This window comes from Corythoichthys intestinalis, chromosome 6, assembly GCF_030265065.1.
Source record: "Corythoichthys intestinalis isolate RoL2023-P3 chromosome 6, ASM3026506v1, whole genome shotgun sequence".
Lineage (NCBI taxonomy): Eukaryota > Metazoa > Chordata > Actinopteri > Syngnathiformes > Syngnathidae > Corythoichthys > Corythoichthys intestinalis.
This window is the reverse complement of record NC_080400.1, coordinates 33,127,761-33,149,261: the sequence shown is the minus strand read 5'-3', so window position 1 is coordinate 33,149,261 and position 21,501 is coordinate 33,127,761. Positions and strand designations below refer to the sequence as shown.

At 38.6% G+C, this 21,501-nt stretch overlaps 1 protein-coding gene across 4 annotated transcripts in view; it reads left to right on the top strand.

Annotated features, from left to right (window-relative positions):
• The first annotated feature begins 295 nt into the window (after nucleotides 1-295).
• LOC130917394 (sialate O-acetylesterase-like) overlaps nucleotides 296-21,501 on the top strand; it is a 28,465-nt gene continuing 7,259 nt past the window's right edge. Inside the window, exons 1-10 of one of the 4 annotated variants that reach the window (XM_057838743.1) lie at nucleotides 356-500; nucleotides 5,126-5,210; nucleotides 9,873-10,037; nucleotides 15,490-15,644; nucleotides 17,251-17,389; nucleotides 17,455-17,623; nucleotides 17,972-18,048; nucleotides 18,128-18,261; nucleotides 18,400-18,554; nucleotides 19,461-19,647. In XM_057838743.1, coding sequence (XP_057694726.1) covers nucleotides 9,911-10,037; nucleotides 15,490-15,644; nucleotides 17,251-17,389; nucleotides 17,455-17,623; nucleotides 17,972-18,048; nucleotides 18,128-18,261; nucleotides 18,400-18,554; nucleotides 19,461-19,647 — 1,143 coding nt within the window. In that variant the 5' untranslated portion in view covers nucleotides 356-500; nucleotides 5,126-5,210; nucleotides 9,873-9,910. Of the gene's footprint in view, nucleotides 501-5,125; nucleotides 5,211-6,353; nucleotides 9,527-9,872; nucleotides 10,038-15,489; nucleotides 15,645-17,250; nucleotides 17,390-17,454; nucleotides 17,624-17,971; nucleotides 18,049-18,127; nucleotides 18,262-18,399; nucleotides 18,555-19,460; nucleotides 19,648-21,501 lie in introns of those variants that run through there. The other 3 variants (XM_057838742.1, XM_057838745.1, XM_057838744.1) reach the window with 3 other exon arrangements.

The following is a 21,501-nucleotide window of genomic DNA, read 5'->3' as shown; positions in this document are numbered from 1 at the left end:
GTATATGTTAAAACTAACCAGAATGTGAATGCATGATTGCTTTGACTAAGAATAAAAGGCTACATAATGCATACAAGTAAACATATGAATATGAGTACATGGCAGTATGTATGTATTAAAAAGGTGCGCGTTTAAACGATGTTATTACACAGGGCAAAACTGAGCAATAATGGTGTAGTGTAATGATAGCTGGTGCAGCTCTAAATACAATACGTAAAGAAAAAAAAGTGCAGTTAGAGAAATTATTTTTCAATTTGCTAATGGACCGTGAACGTATACACTTCCGCATGTGAGGAAGTGCCCTCACAGCCGCTTTGGTCTCTCTCGCACTCTCTCGTCTCCTCAAATGATAGAAATTCGTACTAAGCTCGTTAGGAGTGTTTAGAGTACAACCATGGTGAGATATAAAAGTGCATTTTTGCTGTTGGACTACGGATTTATCTTGTTGGTTCTATTTTTTTGTGCGTTGATTCTTCTCTTTTTTTCCACCTGTCAAGATGGTGAGTAAATTCCCTTTTTGTGTTATCGTCGTCTAAGTGGATATTGTTCAAGGTTTATTAATGAAGAAAAAGGATACGTATTCAATTGAGCGCCAACGGTATGCCGCTTCTGTTTTGGGTTATCAAATTTTAAGTGGACATTGTTCAAGGTTTAACAGCTTTTGAAAAGGGTGATAAACTATTGAGCGCCAGTACCGTTTTTATAGTTTTGGTTTAGATACTTCGAGCATTATTGTATTTGAAGGCTGCAACAGTAGAAAGCGGTCAGGCAGCCTTCACTCGTGAAAACAAAGTCAAGCCCCCCCCCTTTGGATCATTGTTTCTATTATGTGCATTACAGGAATGCAACGAAGTGGCTTCAGAGTGCAAGTCCATTGGCTTTAAAAAATTGTACTACAAAACGGGGAGCTATCAAAGAACACTTCCACCACAGGGGGACACTTGAGCACCCCTAGGCTTAAAACAAAGTATTGTAATATAAAACTTATTTGGGATGTCAAAATAAAAGTAGTCTGAAATTGCTTATTATTCCCTGTCATTTAGCCTGATTTAAAAAATTAATTGTCACGGGTGGGGGGCACACACGGCTGGATCATAAGCGGATTTTCAGGGGGGCCAGGCCGCACTGGTGGCCGAAAAGTGCCATTGCATGTAATTTACTATTCTATAAACCCCAATCACCAACGTCACACAATGACGTGTCGCTGTATTGTGCCGCCATATTGTCCGACTTTGCGTGTCCGTATTCTCAGTGGCAGACATGTCCAAAGTCCGGCCTGGGGGCCAAATGCAGCCCGTGAACAAATTTCATTCGGCCCCCCGCCTCTGTCATAAAATCAATAACGTCTGGCCCGCACACAGACTTAATAAATTGGTCAGCAGTACTGCTACCAGCATATGAAGTAGCTTACACACTAAATGCTACTCATTTACCCACTAAAAGGCAGCAGCACTCTAACCAATATTACCCCGTGTGACCCTTCCAATTTTCTAAAATGGCGATAATCAACAAAAAAAAGAACGCTACAAGGATAGGTGGAAATTGGACTATTTCTTCACTAAAATACGCAACAACTGTGTCCGCCTCATTTGCAAAGAGACAGTCACTGTTTTTAAAGAGTTCATTGTGAGGCGATATTACCAAAAAAGGCACGCTGACATGTACGAAAAGATTACAGGGAAGATACGTTGCAAGAAATTGAAGCAACTTGAAGCTAGTTTAATTTCACAGTCGGATTTCGCAAGAGCCTGAGAGTCGAAAGAGAACGCCACAAAGGCTAGTTGCGAGATTGTTGAAATTATTAACTTAAAAAAATAATAAAGCAAATGTGACGCACAGAATCGCTTGCAAAAATTTGCTTAAATATATTGTTCTACATAAAGGACGCCAGCCAAGGTCGGCCCCCCACATTTTTACCACACCAAATCTGGCCCCCTTTGCAAAAAGTTTGGACACCCCTGCTCAATGGTCTCAATTTATCGTGCAATTTATAGTGCAATTCATGGAAGCCCCGGTGCTTTCAGACGCTGTAAACTCATTGGATGTGTTGCGTAAAAGGCGTTATGTGGAAAAGCTTCGGTCGATCCATTCGCCAGATCCATATTTGATGCCTAAATCGATATTTTTCGACCCACTGTCTTCGCCGTCTCTGCCTGACATCTGCTACCCTGATATCTACAACTATCTTGTCCACAGAAACTCAGCCTATTCTCACGAAAGTTTGAAAAACTTTAAGAGCAGCACTCTAAGCAACATTACCCCGTGTGACACTTTACTTCCAATTTTCTAAAATGGCGACAATCAATAAAAAAAAAAAGTTGACTGCGATGGCCGACGCTTCAAGGATAGGTGGATATTGGACTATTTCATCAATAAAATACGCAACAACTGTGTCTGCCTCATTTGCAAAGAGACAGTCGCTGTTTTCAAAGAGTTCGATGTGAGGCGATATTCCCAAACAAGACACGGTGACATGTACGACAAGATTACAGGAAAAATACGCAGCGAGAAATTAAAGCAACTTGAAGCTAGTTTTAATTTCACAGCAGCAGTATTTCGCAAGAGCCCGAGGGTCGAAAGAGAACGCCACAAAGGCGAGATTGTTGAAATTATGAATTTAAAAAAAATAATAATAAAGCAAATGTGACACAGAAGCGCTTGCTAAAATTTGTTTAAATATATTGTTCTACGTCATTCAGCCAAGGTAGCCCCCCATATTTTTACCACACCAAATCTGGCCCCCTTTGCAAAAAGTTTGGACACCCCTGTTTAACTGATGATCCGTAGACGAGGCCAGCTTCTTTCACTTGGTACCAGCTAAATATTATTCAAAAAATAATGATGGTGGAAGAAATACACATCTTGAATTTGAAACTGTATGTTGTCGGCCATTAGCCTCGCAATGATCTTAATTGTGGTTGTCAGCCCAAAACTCTCTAAATATATATTAAATGCATCTTACCAGATATAAAATGACTACTACATAGTCTGTGGTGATCGTTTGGTGCCCAGTATTCTCGTCGAATTGCAGCAGTCCCTCTCGCTCTCCTTTTCGGGTCTCTCGGAATACGGTAGAACTTCAAGTCTCTCCGTCTATCTTCCCTGTTACTGCAACCAACCGCCACGCACGCCTTCACCACGTCTTTGATTATTAATGTTAACGAGCAGAAAAACACGCCGTAATAAGAGGAATGTACGTAGCGGTAATGTGTAAACACGAAGAGCTGACAGACAACATGGCAGATCAAGTCAGGGGGGCGGAGTTGTAACGTCATGTGATTGGGGTCTATAGGCTACAGTATTTGACTTTAAAATTAAGAATTTTGCAGTTTCATACCTGTCAAGTTGTACAGTTTCGGCGTAATCTGTACCAGTGAGCACTGAATTTTAAATGTGTACGCCGTACATTCAAAATCTGTATGTTTTTCGTGCATTACGGTTTTTTTTTCTCTCCGTTCAGATTTTGTCTCCCTTTCAGCAATGAGACAATGTGCGTTACTATGCGTTACATTGGTTGAGTGACGCGAGAAATGTCAGACACGGAGAGAGAAGAGTGTTTGTTGTGACGCTATAGCAAATGCGATGCTAGGCTAGGTGGCTCCAATATTTCCTTACTGTAGCCAACAGCCTACAATCTACGCCTAGATATGACATCCATATAAAACTACTTGGGAAATGACAGACTCGGCAGCGTTGGTAAACATCCGCCATTTTAAAGCAGTAGACTTCTCAGAAAGGCGCTGTTGTAGTGAACCTTCTTTGCTAACCTAAGTAACTTTTTATCTAAAATACTTCTAAGTCGTCAAAATATTGACTTGAATCTATCTTTAAATGATGAAGCAGGTTTAAAACTTTCACATGTCAAAAGTAGACAGAAGGGGACTAATGCAAAAACGGGAGCAATTTTAACAATTTTAACGGCTGGTTCACAGCATCAAATGACTTCCAAACATAGCAAAGATTACCATGTTTTTTTTGTTTGGTTTTTTTGTTTGAAAAATGGGGAAAAAACATGAAAGGTAACACCAGTTACTTTGCTAAGTAACTAATTACTCTTACATTCAGGTAACTGAGTTACTAACTCAATAACATTTTGGGAGAAGTCATTTGTAACTGTAATTAATTACTTTTTAAAAGTAAGATTAACGACACTGGTCATAAAGATGAAGTCTGCAGAATGAAAAGTGATGAAAGCGGAGATTTTATACTGCCAATTTGTTGCCGAACACAATTTGCCCGCAACTATAGCTGATCACTTCTCAGAATTTGCAAAAGAAATGTTCCCTGACTCAAAGATTGCATTGGTCAGTTAATTTTATGAATTGAACTTTTTAATTTATAATTGGACACACTAATGAACTACCTTCAAGTCAAACTGAAATGCGAGCTGAAGTGCAGCCATCGAAAGACATGATAGGAATTACCAAAAGTGCTACATACAATTATAACAAAAGTCACTGTTAAATTTTAGTAATCATGATGTAGCTCAGGGTTCTCCAAACGGTCCTCGAGGGCCGCTGTGGGTTCTGGTTTTTGTTCATACCGATCAAGCACAGACCTTTTAACCGATGTAATTTCTACTAAAACAAGCAGCACCTGACTGCAGTCAACTGATTACACTTATAAAACACCAGATTGGTGAAAAGATGTGGTCTTGTTTTGTTGAAATGAAATCCTGCACCCACTGCGGCCCCATGTGGAATAGTTTGGAGACCACTGATGTAGCTGAAGATATTGATTGTTCTTTGATTGCACCAGATTATATGTTGCAATATTAACAATAACTTCATATTATTTTAAAAAAAGAGTTTTATTTTTGTTTCTTATTGCACGCCATATACGACGTTGTAAGATAAGTCACCAATTTGTAAGGGCATACGTCATTATTTGTAACATCGCCAATGGCCGCGGGTTGACAGTAATGTTCTATAAAAGTTGTAAAGAAACAAAACAAACAACAAAAATGAATGAAATGAACAAAGAAGGATATTTTTATAATGGGTCAAAATTATTTTTCAAACAGATTATGTGACTAGCACCTGAGATGGTCATTTGCTTTGCTTAGCCAAAACCACCCGAAGACCGAAAAGGCAAGATGGATATACGTAATTTTTTTCAAACCTAGGCTTTCAAAAGCGACAACTACTACTGAGCAAGAACCAAGGATTGAAAATGTGGACCATGAGCCGCTAGAGACCACCGTCAAAATGGTGAGCGGAGTTTTAATTTGCCCCACTAAAGACACTATTTGTACAACAGAGCCACCACCGGTGTCTTGCAAATGTAGTTACCCCCGTACAAAATTGTGTTCACTGGCTGCTTGTGTGTGGTGTGCTTTGAGTCACTGTGATGTTGTAGGATGAAATTGACTCCAATCAAGCGTTGTCCACAGGGTATGGCATGGTGTTGCAAAATGGAGTGATAGCCTTCTTTATTTAAAATCCCGTTGATCTTGTACAGATCTCCCACTTCACCACCAAAGCAACCCCAGACCATCACATTACCTTCACCATTTTTGACAGATGGCATCAGGCACTCTTCCAGCAACTTTTCAGTTGTTTTGTGTCACAAATGTTCTTTTCTTTGATCCAAAGTCCAAACACCTCAAACTTTGATTCGTCTGTCCATAACACTTTTTTTTCAATCTTCCTCTGTCCAATGTCTGTGTTCTTTTTCCCATATTAATTATTTCTTTTTATTATCCAGTCTCAGATAAAGCTTTTTCCTTTGCCACGCTGCCCTGAAAACCAGCATCCCGGAGTCTTCTCTTCACTGTCGACATTGACACTTGTTTTACGGGTACTATTTAATGAAGATGCTAGATGAGAACCTGTGAGGCATCTATTTCTCAAACTAGAGACCCTTATGTACTTGTCATCTTGCTCCGTTGTGCAACAGGGCCTCCCGCTTCTTTTTCTACTCTAGTTAGATCTTGTTTGTGCTGCTCTCTGAAGGGAGTGGTACACAGCGTTATAGGAAATCTTCAATTTTTTGGCAATTTCTCTTATGGAATAGCCTTCATTTCTAAGAACAGATTGTTTAGTTTCATGTGAAAGTTGTCCTTTTCTGGCTATTTTCAGAGTTTAATCAAACCCACAAAGGTGATGCTCCAGATACCCAACTAGCTCAAAGGAAGATCAGCTTTATAGCTTCTCTAACCACCTAAAGTGTTTTGAGCTGTGCCAACATATTTGCACAAGGTTTTCTAATCATCCATTATCCTTCTAAGGCAGTACTTCTCAAATTGTGTGTGTGTGTGGGGGGGGGGGGGGGGCAGAGCGATGCCAGGGGCGGCGCATGTGACCTGGGTGAGCATACTTTTTTACCATACTAGAATATAGTGTAATTGCAAATCCACTCAGTGGGTGGCAGGGGCGCGCTTATTTTCAGAATGTGCGGAGTATTTTTTAACCAAACAAGAGCACACTGCAATAGAGATATGAAGAGCTGTGCACCGTTTTCGGGCCTGGCTCACTCAAGAACCCACTGTCTTAGGTTCTCACGCTCGCTTGGGAGCATTAGGATGACTACCCTCACCTCCGGTTCTCCCCCGGCGGCCGAGAATGCGCCGTTTTCGGGGCGTTTGGCTTTGACTTTTAATACAGTGGGAGATGAGGAAAGACCACTTTGTTTATTGTGTCTAAATTGTTTGTAGTGGACGGCGGGAAGCCAAATCTCATTGATAAGCCGCTTGATTGTTTTTCAGCAAAAAAGTGCAGAGTATTGGCAACGATCGTCCTGCATTGTCAGTGTTACATCATTAAACCAGCGTGCACTGTTGAGCATGCTTAGTGCAATATAACCCCACACCATTGCAAAGGAGCTGTACTGCATGCAGCAAAAATAAAAACTGTCCCTCTGTCCAATGACAATGTTGTTTTTGTTTTATTCCTTTTTGTTTTTTCAGTCAAGTTGTTTGGCATATCGTCCCCATGCGTTAATGTTGCTAATCAATTTTAATTTATTAATTGCCGATTTTATTGATTTTTTTTTCTCAGTATCAAATGGTCAAAAAATTATTTTTACAATTTGGATGCGACTTTTTTTATTTTATTTTATTTATTTAGTTTTATTCAGGCAAATTCATGCACTTTTGTTAGAAACAAATGTTACTATGTTACTTTTATTTTATAGAAAAAAGGACACAATGTTAGACAGAGGTCCACTTATAATAATAATTATATAGAAAAATGATACTATTTACAGTGGCAGCAGAGAGTTGGGGGGGGCGCAAAACAATTACGTTTTCCTGGGGGAAAACCACATTATTAATGTATAGTGTTTTTCTGATTAGTTTAATGTTATTTTCATTGAAAAAAAAAGTTTTTCTTTCAAAAAGGAGGAAATTTCTAAGTGACCCCAAACCTTTGAACGGTAGTGTATTAAAAAAAAAAAAAAAAACATAAAAATGCATTCACTATGAAGTTTCCTGAATATTAGTTTAAATCAATAATCATATAAGTTATCATTATTTAATATGATCATAAATCTGTGTTTCCCCTTCTTTCATAGAAGGTAGACAGCCCCTTCAGTGCGTAATTATCAAATCCATTCCACTTGTTCATATACTAGTAGAGAACGCCAACATAACTGAAAATCCACTCCGCGTTTTCCCTGTGACCTTGCTCGAAGTCAATACCGGGCCGGCGTTAGAGTAAAACTCGTCTTTTTTTTTTTCAGTAGTGAATAACTGAAATAATTACTTTTTCCATTTTCGCAACGCGGTTACTGTTATTGAACATGTGAAGCAGCGCGTTAGTGCGTTACTACAATTTGGTTGAATGAGAGGGGAGTTGTATGATTTTGACAGCTGTCTGGATAGAGCAGAGCGTGAATAAATGGATGAAGGATGGACATAATATTTCCAAGAAAGTGAGTACTTATCACTGCTGGTAGTAACAGTTAGCCCCAGGCGACGAACAGTACCATGTAATTAATAAACCAACTGCTCCATGTTTGACAAAGAACAACCTGACGCCCCTGGATAGTAGACTACACCAACCCTCGGACGAAAGTACTCTCATGAAATTCTGATGTGTCATTTCAAAATAAAAGTACCGTAATTTCCCGAATATAAGGCGCACCCGTGTATAATGCGCACCCCAAATTTACTTGTAAAATCTAGGGGAAATTATTGTACCCGTTTATAACGCGCACCCTAATTTTAGCACCAATAAATAGAAGAATACAAGAAAACAGAGCTCGTGTACAGATACAGAAATGTCATTTCACTGACTGGTGAAACACAGCACAAGCATAGCACATTGGTAGTTCAAAACATTACCATAAACTGACAATATTTACGGTAATAATATCATTTGACAACTTCTCCAATTTACCAGAATCTAGGAGAAAACAAAACAGATGTGACTTTTCTTTTAAAGGTTGCTGTATAACTTGCTCGTTTCATCATGATGAATAAATGTTTCTTCCATGGATTGATACGGTAAAATGAAAGTGAGAACGTTTAAGTCGGAAATCCGTGGGAGCTCAGCGCTGTCAACACGACAGTAACAATAGGAACTATTGTTATTTGGGTTTGAGTTTCCCGACGGAGAGATATAGTTGACGGACACACACAGGAAGTGTGTTGTTACGTTTGTTATGGTCCGAGTTGCGGAGCGGCAATAAACGTTAAATCAAATGAGTTCAAGAAACTAAATTCTGTGCTTTATGAAGAGTAAAAAAAGCAGAATTTAACACAGACCAAATCATTGGGCCGATTAGAGTGAAGTATTACCGAAACAAAATGGTGACGTCACGTACCGTAATGGTCGGCAACGGGTCGCCGCATACGTTTCTTCAACACAACGTGGCCGTGTCAATTAAAAACAATCGGTTTGTATATATATGTAATATATATATATATATATATATTTCTGTCTCCATCCATGTACCCGTTTATAATGCGCACCATGATTTTACAAGTTGATTTTGGGGAAAAAAAGTGCGCGTTATATTTGGGAAATTACGGTACTTGGAAAATTGCTCATTATTCCTGTCATTTAGCCTGATTTCAAAAATTAATTTAAAAAATTGTATAAGATATCCAAGGACCGTTCCACTTTTGAGGCATAATAGAGCCAGGGGTAGCCAACTCCGGTCCTCGAGGGCCCCTATCCAGCTTGTTTTCCATGTCTCCCTCCTCCAACACACCTGATTCAAATAATCAGGATCGTTATCAGGCTCCTGGAGAGCTTACTGACGAGTTGATCATTTAACCCAGGGGTTTTCAACCCAGTCCTCAAGGCACACTGTGGGTCCTGGTTTTTGTTCCAGCCGATCCAGCAGAGACAGTTGAACCAATGAGGCTTCTGCTAAAACAAGCCACACCTGACTGCAATCAACTGATTGCACTTGTAAAACACCAGATTGGGGAAAAAGTGTTGTCATCTTGTTTGGTAAGAATGAAATCCTGCACCCACAGTGTGCCTTAGTGGAATAGGTTGGGGACCCCTGATTTAACCTGAGTAGAAAGACACTTCTGCACAAGACAAGGGAAACTAAGGCAATAGATACACACGAGGTAATGGAAAACAATAGGCGATTACTTGACAAGAGGAAAGGCAAGTACGCAGACACGAGGAAGGTGAAGCCTTCAAAATAAAACAGGAAACGACATAACAAGGAATCTTTCTACTTCTGAAGTATACTAGATTATCCTAAGACTTGGATTAAAGTACTCTCATGAAAGGCTGATTTGCAATTACAAAATAAAAGTACTTGACAATATCGCACTGCTCCCAAAAAAAATGAAAGATGTTTAAGTCTTTCATTTTTTTAAAATATTACATTAAGGGTTTAAGCGGTAGGTTTACGAATGTTGCTTTCTGTTTTTCTTCTAAATGGAACCCATTTGTCCATGTTTCTAGGTAAGAATTTTTGTTTTGCCTCTTACTATGGTGACCACATGGTATTGCAGAAGTCTCCTGAGAGATCGGTGCTGTGGGGTTATGGCAGCCCTGAGGGAGCGCTGGTCACTGTTTACTTATCAGGACCAACGGAACACAAAAGCCTACCTGCAACTGTGGAGAAAGGTAAAAGCAGTGTGTTGTTGTGGAGCAGGGGCGGGGTAGGGCCTTTATGCAAAAGTCAACAGGGCTGTGATTTAAAGAGAAAAAAATGGATGGGGGTCATTATCAATATAACGTGCCTTTTGGTGTCCTCATCAGAAACACCCAGTTACCATGAAAATGTATACAAATAATTAAAATCTTATGTCTTATTATGGGAGAACAAAGATTTTCACACATATCTGGACAACAATATGTCTCTTAAAATATGTTTCCTTTATTTTATGTGTACGTTTTCCATTTGATGTACTCCATTTTGGCATGTCCCACACACTGCACTGCTAACTTCAGTGTGTGTAATAAATGGTTAAATGATAAAAAATGAAACATTTTTACATATTAATTTATTGCCACAGCAAGTTATTTGATAGAATTGGTCATTTTGACCATGCATATCCTTACTTTCATGAAAATATTTAACATTTTCCCCCAAAAATACAATGTCCCTGAAAAAATTGTCCTCCCTGTCATTTAGGGAAAACTGCCTCTTTAGAAAACCTGCTGATTTTTTCAGTGATGTCACAAGACCAATTTTGTCTTCCTTTATCGGTGACTAAAACAGAGGCTAGTTGCTGAGTATGTATTTACACTTATGTTTCGCAATTTTTGTCATATTAGGTGTGTCGTCAGATGTTGTCAAGCTTAACCTGTCCACTCTGTCATTATAAAATATCAATTATTATATAAACATTTGATATATTTGAAAGCTGTATGTAAATACGTCCACAGTCTGCTTGCTAATTTAACCATTTTGCGCACTGAAGGTCCACCATGTGGTTAATAAATACCAATATTAGACAAAGATCTCCACCCTGTCATTGTCCTCCCTGTCAGCAAAGCTTCCATGACAGGGTGGACAGGGTTCTTAAAAGTTTAAGCCACATACTGATAATGTCAACGTGCTAATATGATAAGAGTTATTACATACATTTTATAATGGGTCATGCTAGACATGGTAAAAATGGATCAGAGCAGCACTACAGAAAGCCTAGTTTGATTGGGCAAGGCAGATTTACTCCCCATTAAATTGGTGAAGTTACACTTTTTGTGTTGAAATTTTCAAGGTACGAGATCAAAAGGAGCTAAGACAGTAAGGAGATAATCAGGAAAGTCGTTGTGCTGACACTGAAAGAAGAAGAGAATATCTGGAAAAAGAAAGGGCTTCCAAATGACCCTCCGAAAGACATGATCCCTTGTCAGTCTGGGCCCACCTCGATCCAGTTTTGAAGGTAGTGAGAGAACGACACCTACACGTCACAATAATTTCATCAGTTATGGGCCTGCTATGCGGTATCGACAAAGGACATATATCTTCCCTCTCAGCAAAGCCCTACTAGTATGGATTCAACGAAATGACATCGAATTACTTTGCGGCAAGTCATGGCAAAGGGGGACCAGATGCTGTGGTTGGGGTCCTCAAGAGCTCAGCAGATACAGATATCCCTGATGCTCAGACCTAGTATGACAAGCTGAAAAGCCTTGACACATCTGTCGAGGTGTTCTTCATCTCAGAAAAGGATATTGTATCCAAAAGTGAAGTACCTGCAATAGCTGCCATAAAGGACACCATGAGAATCCACCAAGCATTTAAGAGGTCACTCCTGCTGATTCATCTAACGAGTCCCCATCATGTGGAAAGACATCAGAAAATACTTGGAGACCAAATATGATTGCGGTAAAACACATTGGAAACTGGTGTGTCGTTAATAATGACAATGAAGCATATTCAGATGTCATCAGAGAGGTCTAAGGGCACAGTGTGAAAGTTCAGTGTATGCACCGCCGTGGCATAAACAAGTTCTATTGGCCAAGTACCTGGGATGACATTTGTTGGTACCATGACTGGCAGGTACTTTGCCGAATACCAGAACCACAGGTGTGAACAAGCGCTCTGTACAGATTGAACCATCTTGAGCCATGCCTCTGCAGAAATAAAATTTGTTTATAGATGTGCCTCATTGGTGTTCAGTTATGTTCATTTGTTTCTCTTCAGGTCAATCATTATTCAGCAATTTACCATCTCATTGTGCAGTTCAATGTTTGGCTGATTCAGCAGAATCATCCATGGAGTTAAGTTGTAGAATGCCACAATTATGGCTCATTTTGGTGTTTTGGTAGGTTCTGGTAGTTCCATCTGAAGGGGATAGGACGTCTGGGATATATATTTACATTTAAATTATTTGATTCATTCAACGATCTTTCACAATTTGTCCACTCCGTCATGCTAGGTCAACCCTGTCAGTTTACTGTCCACTCTGTTATTTTTTATATTCTAGGAAAATAATGCATTTTTTTTCACAAGTTAGCAAACTTTTTTGTGCGATTTCTGCATGAACAAGTAAGGGCCTTATAGTATCAGCTGAAAATTTGACCACATATCTTTGTTGACAGATTTTATTAAGAAAAGAATGTAGAATTTTTGCTGATTTTCAGGAAAATCAAATAATTTCCCCTAATTTAATTATTATCCAAATACTTTTCCAATTAAACAAAACGTAGGCTGTAGATAAGGACAAAAAACCTTCCTGAAAATATACATTTTATAATCACTATGCAATTAGAATATATTTATTCTGCTTTGAATTTGTCCATGACAGAGTTGACATAATTTGCTGTTTACGTTTACTTTGTCTGCTTGTAGTTATTATTAAAAAAGTGTGGGAGCTTGACCGACGTGCATTCCTAACAGTACAACAGGTAATTGATACTATAAATGTGAAGTTGAATGGAAAATCTCAGCTTTTTTTTGGGCAAGTTGGAAGTTCTCAAAGGCACCGTATATTGATAATGACCCATGGGGGTCTTAAACCTGGCAAAAGTGCAAATACACTGAGTATAAGTTCCTTGAATGTAATGCTGACAACAAATTACAGTATTTACTAGGGATGTACCAATCGCATATTTTTGCACCGGTGTCCAAGTCACCTGATTTTGTATGGGGCGCCGTTTGTAAAGCAGAACATGCTGAAAATTACAACAACATTTTCTCACATTTAACGCCACACAGTGTTAAAAATGTGGTGTGAAATTTTTAGTCCCTTTTTTTTTTTGCACACTTACAACAGTATTTAGCTACTTAAATATTTATTTTTAAATAATAAGTATTGGACTTGAATGTGTAAATCCAGAACTAAATATTTATTTAAATCGTAAATGTTAAATGTATTTCTGAAATGTAAATCTGATATGTATATCCTAAATATTTATATCCGAAATATGTATTTTAAATCGGAATTTTATATTTGTATGCTAAATCATAAATATAAATACTAAATTTAAATGTTATATCTGGAAATGTTTGCAACTATATATTTAGCGTAATATGCAAATTCACATGACTGGAGTGATCGGAAGTAACAAAATAAAAGCTGGAGCAGCTCAGACTGTTTGTTTACGTTGCTTGAAAATGGATAAAACCTTCTCAACGGTGACAGTCGGCTCTTGGACATGAATCATTGTAATAATAACAATATCTAGGTAAAATTCACATTTAGGAGAAAGCATTTAAAGAGTTTTAGTGGCACTTTTACGCACGAGCCCAGTAAAGTTTCTTTGAATAGCCACGAGGGGTCTCTGTTGGACTGGACTGGACAGCAATGTTGACTTCTCTTGAAGGGCAGTTGAAGAGCTTTTGGATTTTGGTGTAATTTTACGAATATAATCTAGATGAGTTCATCAAAACAACCATGTCATTATTAACGCGTAACTGCAAGGGTAATTTTTGCTTTTTTTTTTTTTTTTTTTTTTAGTTTTTTTGCACTCCATTAATGGAGAATTTGAAAATAGATATTGTTCAAAACATTTGAAAGCAAGTTTTTTCTTGATTTAGGTGAAAAATGACTAACTTTTAGATATGTAGGCTTAATAAGAATAAATAGTAATATTTACTTAAAGTAAGTGGAATAATCTGACACATTAATCTGTTAACTAGTCTTTAACACTCAAAATAGATGGAGAAAATTATTTGACTGGATTTAACAAAAAATATCTGATTAAGACGTTATAAATTTTCAGTGTATACTAAACAAGTTAAGAAAAAAACCCAGAAAAAATCTCACTCAGAGGCACCGCCTGTTCTTCTGTTTGCACATACTCCGACAGCCATTCCATTTTAAAAGAACCGCATTCCTTTTTTTATATTGGCTTGATGAGTGTAGTATTGCTGCCCGTTCCCTTCACCATGATAAGGGGTTAGCATTTGCGTCTCTTTACTCCGCTGCACTGTTGTTAGCTCGCTAATTTGCATGGTGCGTATAGTCAGGGCACATGTGCACGACACTGTCAATGCTACGATTGGCTGTGTGCCGCAAGTGAAGTGAACTGTATCGTATTATTGGCTAGACACCTGTCGCTCATTGAGTTATGTTGCAAAATGATACAGGAAAACAATTTTGTTGGTCTAATTAACTAGATAAAACCAGTTCTAAAATTAAAAAGTAATTCATACTGTAGCTCTTGCAATGATTAGCAGCGGAATGTTGCTTAGGTAAATCAGTACAGGAGTCAAGCTAATTTTTCTCCACTAATTGCAGCGTCACGTTGCCGTATCGAACGCACCAATATGAGCACCACGTTGCAGTATCGAATGCACCAACAGGAGTGTCGCACTGACACATCACAGCGGCGCTTGTTGCCGTATCAAACGCACCAATAGGAGTATTGCGCTGACACATCACAGAAGCGCTGACAGTCGTCCTAGTCCCGTTGTTGTATCGAACGCACCAATAGGAGGGTCGCGTTGCCGTATCAAATGCACCAATAGGAGTGTCACGCTGACACTTCAATGCAGCGATGACAGATAGTAGTCCTACTGACGTTACGATACGTTTCTGTTGAATTTTATTTTGTGCGCTGCGTAGCTTGTGCGTTGAGTATGTGCAAGCAATTCGCTATTGCGCACACGCGCAGCTTACAGGGAACATTGCTCCAGGGCAGTACTAACCAAGAAAAGCAGACAGAGTGAGAGGCTGTATGAGCATGAAGCAGAAAAACATTTAAAATTTTTTAAATTAAAATCCCGATCCTTTTCACACGTTTCCAACCCTCGAAAAATGGCGCGATCGGCCCAATTTCCGACCACATGATCGGATCGGGACATCCCTAGTATTTATGTCTTAACCAGTTGAGCAGCATAAAAATTACAACTGTTTAAATATGTGGTAAAGCATGGTCCAATGAGTTCTAAAGTATTAACCAGGTGAGTAGCATAGAAATTACAACTGTTTAAATATGTGGTAAAGCATGGTCCAATGAGTTCTAAAGTATTTAGCTGAATAAAGCTATCATATTGTTTGTAACAGGGAATACATCTTGCTGCTTTTGATGTCTAGGTGTTCCAAAATTCAGCCTGCTATTCATCCCAGGCAATGAATACAGGTTATGTGTAAAGCATTATTGTCCATTATTACATATGCAGGCATCTGGCGAGTCACCCTTGACCCCATAGAGGCCGGCGGTCCCTACAACGTGACCGCGGTTCTTCAGAACACCTCAGCCACTCTGACCGATGTGTTGTTCGGGGATGTTTGGCTTTGTGGTGGTCAGAGCAACATGTACTTTAAAACATCCCAGGTCAGGAAAATGTATACATCATGGTTGACAAATTTGGAAAATGTGCGCGATTTAAAACGCACCATACTACATTTTAAACCTGAAGAAAATTGGAAAGTCACAATTACAGTAGAAATTTGTATGGAAATAATTGCAGGTCATGGGTATACCACGATCAAAAAAAAAAAAAAAAACAGGTCGTGTTCAGAATAACAGCAAATTCTCCCACCGAGTGCCATTTGTAACCTAGATTTGACATTTTGCTACTCCATTGTATTGGGTTAGATATCTGCCCACATTTTTGGTTTTGGATCTAATTTGAGCTGTGATTTAAGTCTGCATGAAAATATTTAAACTTTATTATTAGGGTTGTTCCGATCATGTTTTTTTTTCTCCCGATCCGATCCCGATCGTTTTAGTTTGAGTATCTGCCGATCCCGATATTTCCCGATCCGATTGCTTTTTTTTTTTGCTCCCGATTCAATTCCAATCATTCCCGATAATTTTTCCCGATCATATACATTTTGGCAATGCATTAAGTAAAAAATGAATAAAACTCGGACAAATATATACATTCAACATACAGTACATAAGTACTGTATTTGTTTATTATGACAATAAATCCTCAAGATGGCATTTACATTATTAACATTCTTTCTGTGAGAGGGATCCACGGATAGAAAGACTTGTAATTCTTAAAGGATAAATGTGACTTTGTATATTGTGACTAAATATTGCCATCTAGTGTATTTGTTGAGCTTTCAGTAAATTATACTGTAGCCATTTAACTGTTCTGCCCAAATGCATGATGGGGAGTGCAACCATGACTGTGCGTAGTGGTACCAATTGTGTTGGGAAATAACATAGGGTGTTAAAAAAAAGATCAACTGCTACCTTTCTTCCCCACATTGCGTCCCACGATATTTCTAATCAGTGGGAGAGGGATTGTAAGGCTTTAGCCAATTAAAAAAAGGCTCCAAAGGCTGCCAAAATTCACTCTACTCATTTAATGCTACCTTTTAGCTCTATATATAGGTAAAACGGCGCCATTATAGATTGAACGCGACAATGTGTGAGTGGGTCGTGCAGCGCATGCGTTAATTGCGTTAAATATTTTAACGTGCTAAATTTTTTTTAAAATTAATTACCGCCGTTAACGCGATAAATTTGATAACCCTACCTTAAGCCTAAAGACTCTGGATGAGTGTAACATATTATGTCTGTAACGTTAAATACAATTAGGAAACGATTTAATTGAAAAATATACAGTGGGGAGAACAAGTATTTGATACACTGCCAATGGGTTTTCCCATTGGCAGGGTATCAAATACTTGTTCTCCCCACTGTATATATATTAAAAAAGGCATGTCCGGTATTTTTTGCAGATTCCGATACTTTGAAAATGACGTGATCGGACCCAAATGATCGGGACATCTCTATTTATTATTGTTTTTGGGTCAAAACTGACTCGTTTTCAAGTTTGGGTATGTAAAAATCAACCGTACTTTTTACATACAGTACCTAAACTTGAAAGTTGGTCAATTCTGGCCCAAACACAACACAATACTGTTGTACTGTTAAACTAGGTGGAGGTGGAAATGTTTATATATTTTTTAATCCTCATTAGATTTTCAATGCATCTGAGGAACTCGCTATTGCATCCAAGTATCCTCATGTGAGGACTTTTATGGTAGCCTTAAAGATGAGTAACACAGAACGGACAGATCTGATTGGAGTGTCGCTACCATGGTCTGTACCTGAAACAAGTAAGCAAGTGGTTTATTGGTCCTTTTTATGGCCTAATAGCTAAAACAAGGCAGTGTTATTCCAGGTGGTCTTTCAGAGTTCTCTGCAGTGTGTTGGCTTTTTGGACGTTACATGTACAAGACCCTGAAGTACCCGATAGGACTGGTGGAGTCCTGTTGGGGTGGGACGCCCGTCGAGGCCTGGTCATCTTCAAGAGCACTTCAGCAATGTGGACTAGACTGGAATGACAAAGGGTAGCAAGTCCGCTATTGGTTTGATTTCCAGAGAGTGTAAATAAATCCAGTTTTAGAATCATTCTACGACTGACTGGTGGAGTCCTCTCCATACCATTTGATTCCCCATTTATTCAATCGACGGCTACAGTACATGTCCAACAAAATATTATTTCAGATAATCGAACTGTGTTGAAAATGGAAACAGTAGCTTGTGACAATCGCTTTACATTGTTTTTCTGTTAAGTGTTGAAAGCAAGTTGAATCATGTTGACATTAGTAGACTAAGCACGGCACAATGGAAAGAGATAATAAGCCAAATTGAACTGCTTTTCAGAAACTAAAAATCTGTGCCCTCATTTCACATAGGGACAACTCTGTCTTGTGGAATGCAATGATTCACCCACTGCTCAACATGACACTCAAAGGAGCCCTCTGGTACCAGGGTATATCCCTTGACTGAACCTATTCAAGTTATTCGAGTGCACTTAGTTTATTTATAGAGCTGTTTCACTTGTTTTTTAGGTGAAAGAAATACAAATTATCACCAAAACAAATACAACTGTTCTTTCCCTGCCATGGTAAATGACTGGAGAATGGCGTTTAACCTGGGCTCAGGTGGCCAGACTGCTATGGATTTTCCCTTTGGATTTGTCCAGGTATCTATTATTTTTACATAAAGATACATTAAGAGTCTTTCCCCAATCAGCTATTTCATCAGCCAGCATTGCCTGCTGCATATTTATCCTTATCATGTCAAGTTTCTTGTAGACAGTAATTACTTCTTCCTGATGCAGCTGTCCACCAACATAAAAGGCTCCACAGATGACGGCTTTCCAAACATCCGCTGGCACCAGACAGCTGACAAAGGCTTTGTTCCCAACTCTCATCTGCAAAAGACCTTCATGGCTGTGGCTATGGATTTGCCAGATGAGACCTCACCATACGGCACGTAAGATAATAGAATATATTTAAATGGTATATATATCCTTTCAACTACAAAGGACCTTTGTACACATGCATGAGCCTAATTACAATTTGATCCGTTTTGAACAAATATTGCTTGGTTTCACAAACTATGATTCTTTTAGAAAAGAGTCAGGGAGCTCCAGACTAAGTTTAAATCTGTCATCTGCTGTAGTACTTTTTTCTCCCATGTACCATGTATTAATTATTAGCGATCGACCGATTTTTTATATTGGCTTGATGAGTGTAGTATCGCTGCCTGTTCCTTTCACCATGATAAGGGGTTAGCATTTGCGTCTCTTAACTCCGCTGCACTGTTTTTAGCTCGCTAACTTGCATGGTGCGTATAGTCAGGGCACATATGCACAACACTGTCAATGCTACGATTGGCTGTGTACCGCAATTGTATTGACTTTTAAAATGGAAAAATCCACCATTGAGAACAGTGCAAGTATTATTTCCCCCCAAAAATGTCTTTAATGTGGGGACATGTGGTTAGCACGGCATCAATAATGGATTTATGATCGAATCGTAGCCTCTGAATCGTAATCGAATTGTTAGGTGCCCCAAGATTCCCACCTCTACCCCGCATTTTTTCATCAACTAACTGTAATTTAACGTTTAAAGAATATCGTTATAGAAAAAAAATACTGTGTTTACAATAGGGCCAAACACATACACCAGACAAAACATTGTTATATTTGTACAATCTAATTAACCCGCTTTTTCTACCGTACCATGCCTCTAAATCTTGTAATGTCTCCAGAGGGGTTGACATGACATTTTAGAAATTGCATTGAGGGCACAAGTAACATACGCCCAACTTGTTATATGGACTTGCCAAAAAGTCTCCTTCGTGGGTGGTATAACATTAGTCTGTGCTTATTTGCAGCATCCACCCTCGTGACAAGCAGGATGTAGCATACAGACTGACACTTGGAGCACGAGCAGTGGCCTACAATGAGAAGGATGTGGCCTTCCTTGGACCTTTCCCGAAACACATCCTGTCTAATCCAATGTATGTCAACATCACCTACGACCAGGCCATCGCTGTCAAGCCATCTAAAGACATCTTCGAGGTAATCGACACTGACGTCGGTATGCTAAAGGTCTTTTCACACTTCACTTAGCAATGCACATTAGACATACCCATTCATCGTGAATGGATGTAAGGATGTGGATGTAAGGACAGAAGGCCTGAAATAGAGTATTTTCTATAGAAAATCGGTGGTGATGTGCATTCAATAGGAAAAGCATGTAGCAGAGTGATATAAGACTACTAACAACAATAGACTAGCAGCAGTTGGAATAACCTTTGTGTTACTTTCTGGCTTGCTACAATGCAAATACAGCACAGCTTGGTGATACCATGACTGCCAGTCTAAATACCTGTGTACCAGTGACATACAGAACAATTAAATGCTTTTCCACTAAATTGCAGGGGATAACATTCAAAATAACAAAGTACAGCCACTTTTCAAAGCATGCAGTTTTATGGCTTGGCCGTATTATACAGGTATTATGAGTAGGGCTGTGAAAATTATCGCGTTAACGCGCGTTAATTTTTTTAATTAATCACGTTATAATATTTGACGCAATTAACGCACATGTCCCGCTCAGACAGTATTCTGCCTTTTGGTAAGTTTTACAGCAAGGCTTTTTGTGCTGCAGCACAACAGCGAACTCTTGTGGTCGCTTTGCGACATGGTTTAATTTTTTCTTGCCAGTTCATATGGCTGCACGACGTCTCGGGCTGACGCCTACGTTGTAATGTTGTGCTTATATGATCCTTGGACAAGATTTGTCCGTAAGTATGGTTGTTGTAAAGAATGTACATATTATGTTAGTAAGCGAAATGTTCTATTTTTTGTATGAGACGCTTTTTGTTTATGTTTAGTGAACCTGTATAGCGTGCTAAGCTAACGTTGTTGCTAATGCAATGCTTGTGTACTTTTTTTTTGTAGTTTTATGACGGTCTAAAGAGGACAATGGTTTGAGGCTATTTTATTAATAAATCAGATGAAAAAGGAAGAAGTCTGATTATTAAGGCGTCGTTCACTAGCTGTCTAGCTTTGGAAAAAGTAGACGCTTCGGAGTGAGGACAGCATAGACAGATTTAAATGCCAGTAGAGTGAAATGCCAACTACAGTCCTTATGTACCGTATGTTGAATGTACAGTGGGGAGAACAAGTATTTGATACATTGCCAATGGATTTTCCCATAGGCAGTGTATCAAATACTTCTTCTCCCCACTGTATATATCCATCTTGTGTCTTATCTTTCCATGCCAACAATTTATTTTACAGAATATATATAATTTACAGAAAAATATGGCATATTTTATGGTGGTTTGAATTACGATTAATTGCGATTAATTACGATTAATTAATTTTTAAGCTGTAATTAACTCGATCAAAAATTTTAATCGTTTGACAGCCCTAATTATGAGTAATTGCCACTGCCACATGTCCTGTTGTTTTGGTGGTTCAAAAGCGTTCCGGACAGAACATCTTGCATGCTATATGGGTCATTCCAGAATTGGAGGACATTTTATGCACCACCCATCAAATTCTAAATTCACATTAGATACCAAAACTGACAATATTTTTTTTTCTTAAACGCTTATAAAAAATTTTATAACACCAAATTAGTCTGAAGTAGGCCTATGCAATTCCTACAATGTCCCGACCCTATGACCGAACTAATAAGTTAAAATGAAATGTCAATGCTATTTTCTGAGGGGTTATTATTTGTTTCATTGCCGTTTAAGTTTCTTGGAACCATGGGAACGTGTTTTAATTAGGGGTGTCAAACGATTAAAATTTTTAATCGAGTTAATTACAGCTTAAAAATTAATTAATCGTAATTAATCGCAATTAATCGCAATTCAAACCATCTCTAAAGTATGCCATATTTTTCTGTAAATTATTGTT